The sequence below is a fragment of the Bison bison genome, unplaced genomic scaffold (genome assembly GCF_000754665.1).
Source record: "Bison bison bison isolate TAMUID 2011002044 unplaced genomic scaffold, Bison_UMD1.0 scf7180017864458, whole genome shotgun sequence".
NCBI lineage: Eukaryota > Metazoa > Chordata > Mammalia > Artiodactyla > Bovidae > Bison > Bison bison.
In genome coordinates this window covers 4,141,936-4,144,793 of record NW_011495020.1, presented here as the reverse complement: position 1 = coordinate 4,144,793, position 2,858 = coordinate 4,141,936, and the positions used below count along the sequence as shown (strand labels likewise).

General features: G+C 41.4%; 1 protein-coding gene across 1 annotated transcript in view; it reads right to left on the bottom strand.

Annotated features, from left to right (window-relative positions):
- Nucleotides 1–193, bottom strand: part of IGFBP7 (insulin-like growth factor binding protein 7) — a 78,445-nt gene extending 78,252 nt beyond the window's left edge. Inside the window, exon 1 of the mRNA XM_010859718.1 lies at nt 114–193. Within this exon, the coding sequence (XP_010858020.1) occupies nt 114–193 (80 nt within the window). The remainder of the gene's footprint in view (nt 1–113) is intronic.
- Nucleotides 194–2,858: the final 2,665 nt, after the last annotated feature.

Below are 2,858 nucleotides of genomic sequence, written 5' to 3'. Positions count from 1 at the left end.
TTTGGGTTTTAGCTCCGAGCGCGCCCCGCCGGGTCCTGCTCGGCCCCCTGCTCCCCAGGGCTGCGTGCACCCCATCCTTGGGGAATCGCCCTTAGTGAAAACAGCTCCCTCACAGCCTTGTTCCTCGGCTCTCGTAGTCCGAATATTTATACTTCTTCATAACAACTTTGAGATGGTCTCCTGTGTAATCCATTATATTCTTGTGGGTCTGGGAGACCTGAGTAGTGATCGTTCTGCGGTTTGCGAAGCTCTTTTAAGAACAATTCGTTTTCCAAACCCCACTTGGAGATTTTGTGTCCCGGTTGGCCACAAGCCCGGTGTGGTCTTGGGTGCCGAGCTTAAAGGACAAATTGTTGCCAACCGCTCCTCTTTCTGGAACCTCATAACTTCCTGCTCCCCCTGTGCTTTCTCATGTCAAGTTTTATGTGTGAGTAGTGGAACCCATGCGAGAGCTGGTTGTGTCCTCAGTTTATAATATGTGGTGCTGGACTGCCACCAAACCCCTCTGGAGGCCTGAGCACGACTTGAGGGCGTGGGGTGGGTGGGGGGGGGCGGGGTGCGGCCACTGAGGCCGCTAGAGCGCCCCAATTTTCACCAGTCATTCTGTTGAGGTTTTTATTTTTATATAAACGACTGACAACTCCCCCCTCAGTCTTCCTGAAAAGTACTCTGGAAATTCAACTTCAAAGCTTTTTTCTGAGAGAAAGGGCTCCATGAATCCCTCTTATTAAGCAGACTTTTAAGTTGTTTCCATGTTTATGAAACGTAAGCACTGCCGTGTGTGTCCTTCTACACACTGCATTTGAATTCTTTGAATTCTTTTTTCTTAGCATAAATCCAAGGGTTAGGATTGCTAACTCAGTGTGCGGGTCACCATACCACCAGCAGTCTCTAGATGTCACTCTCACCAGAGGCTTCCTTGGATAATTATTGTACTTTTTTTTTTTTTTTTTTTGAAAATTAGTCACAAAATTCAGAGAATAAAATATCAAGGGCCCTCCTATCGGGAAAACTTAGCTCTTATTTTCTGGCTTCTCCTTAGCATATTCTAGAAAAGTGCTATTTTTCTAGCATATTTCTAAAAAAAGCATTTTTTTTTCTTTTAAAGGTCTATGTTGACAAGAAAATTGTTTATAAAACAATGAAAAGTCTTTAGAGCAGATTTTTCATAAGTGTTCTTACGTTTGTCCCCCAGTTATAGAGTTTACACGACCCAGTCTACTGTCCCAAATTGAACCAAATGCAGACAGGGCACTCTGATACTGCCTATTCTATTTCAATTTTATGAATTCCCTGGTCAAGGTCTACTAAGTTGACTTCATGACCCGCTGTGATTATTGTAGTTTTCAGGTCTCCAGAACCTGAGACAAAGATTCCTGTGCAAGTCGTTTACCTGAGGTCAGGATGCATCAGCTGAGGGGAGGGGGCAGAGGCAGGAGGAGGTGAGCAGGAGGGAAGACAGCCAATAAATGTATTGATAATCAAGTTGGCTCTGGGCAGGGTGGGCTCTGTGATCAGATTCATCTGCCCTCAGACTGTATAAAGTTTTGTGTAGGGAGGGTCTGGGGAGTAGGGGCAGGCACTGACAGCAGCTGCACCACTCAGGGCTGTACCTCACAGGGTTTTTCACAAGCTGAGTGGAGTCAGCAGTAAGAACACAAACGCATGGCACAGTAGTGTCTCTTCGATGGGGGGAACTCATTGCCCAGCAAGTGGAAGGGCAAGCACGGTTTTTATCACTGAAGGGAGTGCCTTGGCTCTGTGTGATGACACCAATCTGGAGGACTTGAAAATAGAGCGATGTGGTTATTCAGAAGAAGGAGAAAAGGCAGGAAAGGGGAGTCTTACAAAGAAACTTGACAACTCCTGCCTTTCAAGAAGGAAGATACTGTTTCCCATTCAGCTTCAGTTCTGGTGAGACGAAAAGCCTAGATATGTAGACGAGATATGTTCTCTGCAAATAGAAGAATTTTCCTTCTTCCTGTTTCATCTGGATGCCCTGTATCTCTTTTTCCTGCCTAAATGCCCTGGTTAGAATCTCTAGCATTACATTATATATATATATATATAAATAATATATGTATATATATTATATATAATATTATATAATAGAAGTGTTGAGAGTAGGCATCCTTTCCTAGTTCCTGATCTCAGAGGGAAAGCTTTCAGTCTTTTGCCATTAAGTAAGATGTTAAACATCTATGTTTTCATAGATGTTCTTGTTACATTGAGGAAATTGCCTTCTATTTCCAATATGTGGAGTGCTTTTATCATGAAGAGGTATTGCATTTTGTCAAATGCTTTTTTTGCATCTATTGAAATGATCAATAAAGATGTATTTTATTCTATGATATAATGTATTACCTTAATTGATTTTTGAATGTTGAACCAAAATTGCCTTCCTGGAATAAATTTCACTTGGCCATGATATATAGCCCTTTTTTTTATGTTTCTAGATGAGATTTGCTAATATTTTGCTGAGGATTTTTGCATCTGTTTTCATAGGAGATATTGGATTATAATTTTCTTTTTGTGTGATGTCTTTGGTTTTGATATCTGGATAATAGTGGTTTTTGTAGGATGAATCAGAAAGTATTTCTTCATCTTCTGCTTTTTTTGGAAGTTTGTGAAGAATTGGTACAATTCTTCTTTAAATGGTAAGTAAAATTCACTGAAAGACTTCTCAAAGAAAGGTAATGCCAAAGAATGCTCAAACTACTGCACAGTTGCACTCATCTCACATGCTAGTAAAGTAATGCTCAAAATTCTCCAAGCCAGACTTCAACAATACGTGAACTGTGAACTTCCAGATGTTCAAGCTGGTTTTAGAAAAGGCAGAGGAATCAGAGATCAAATTG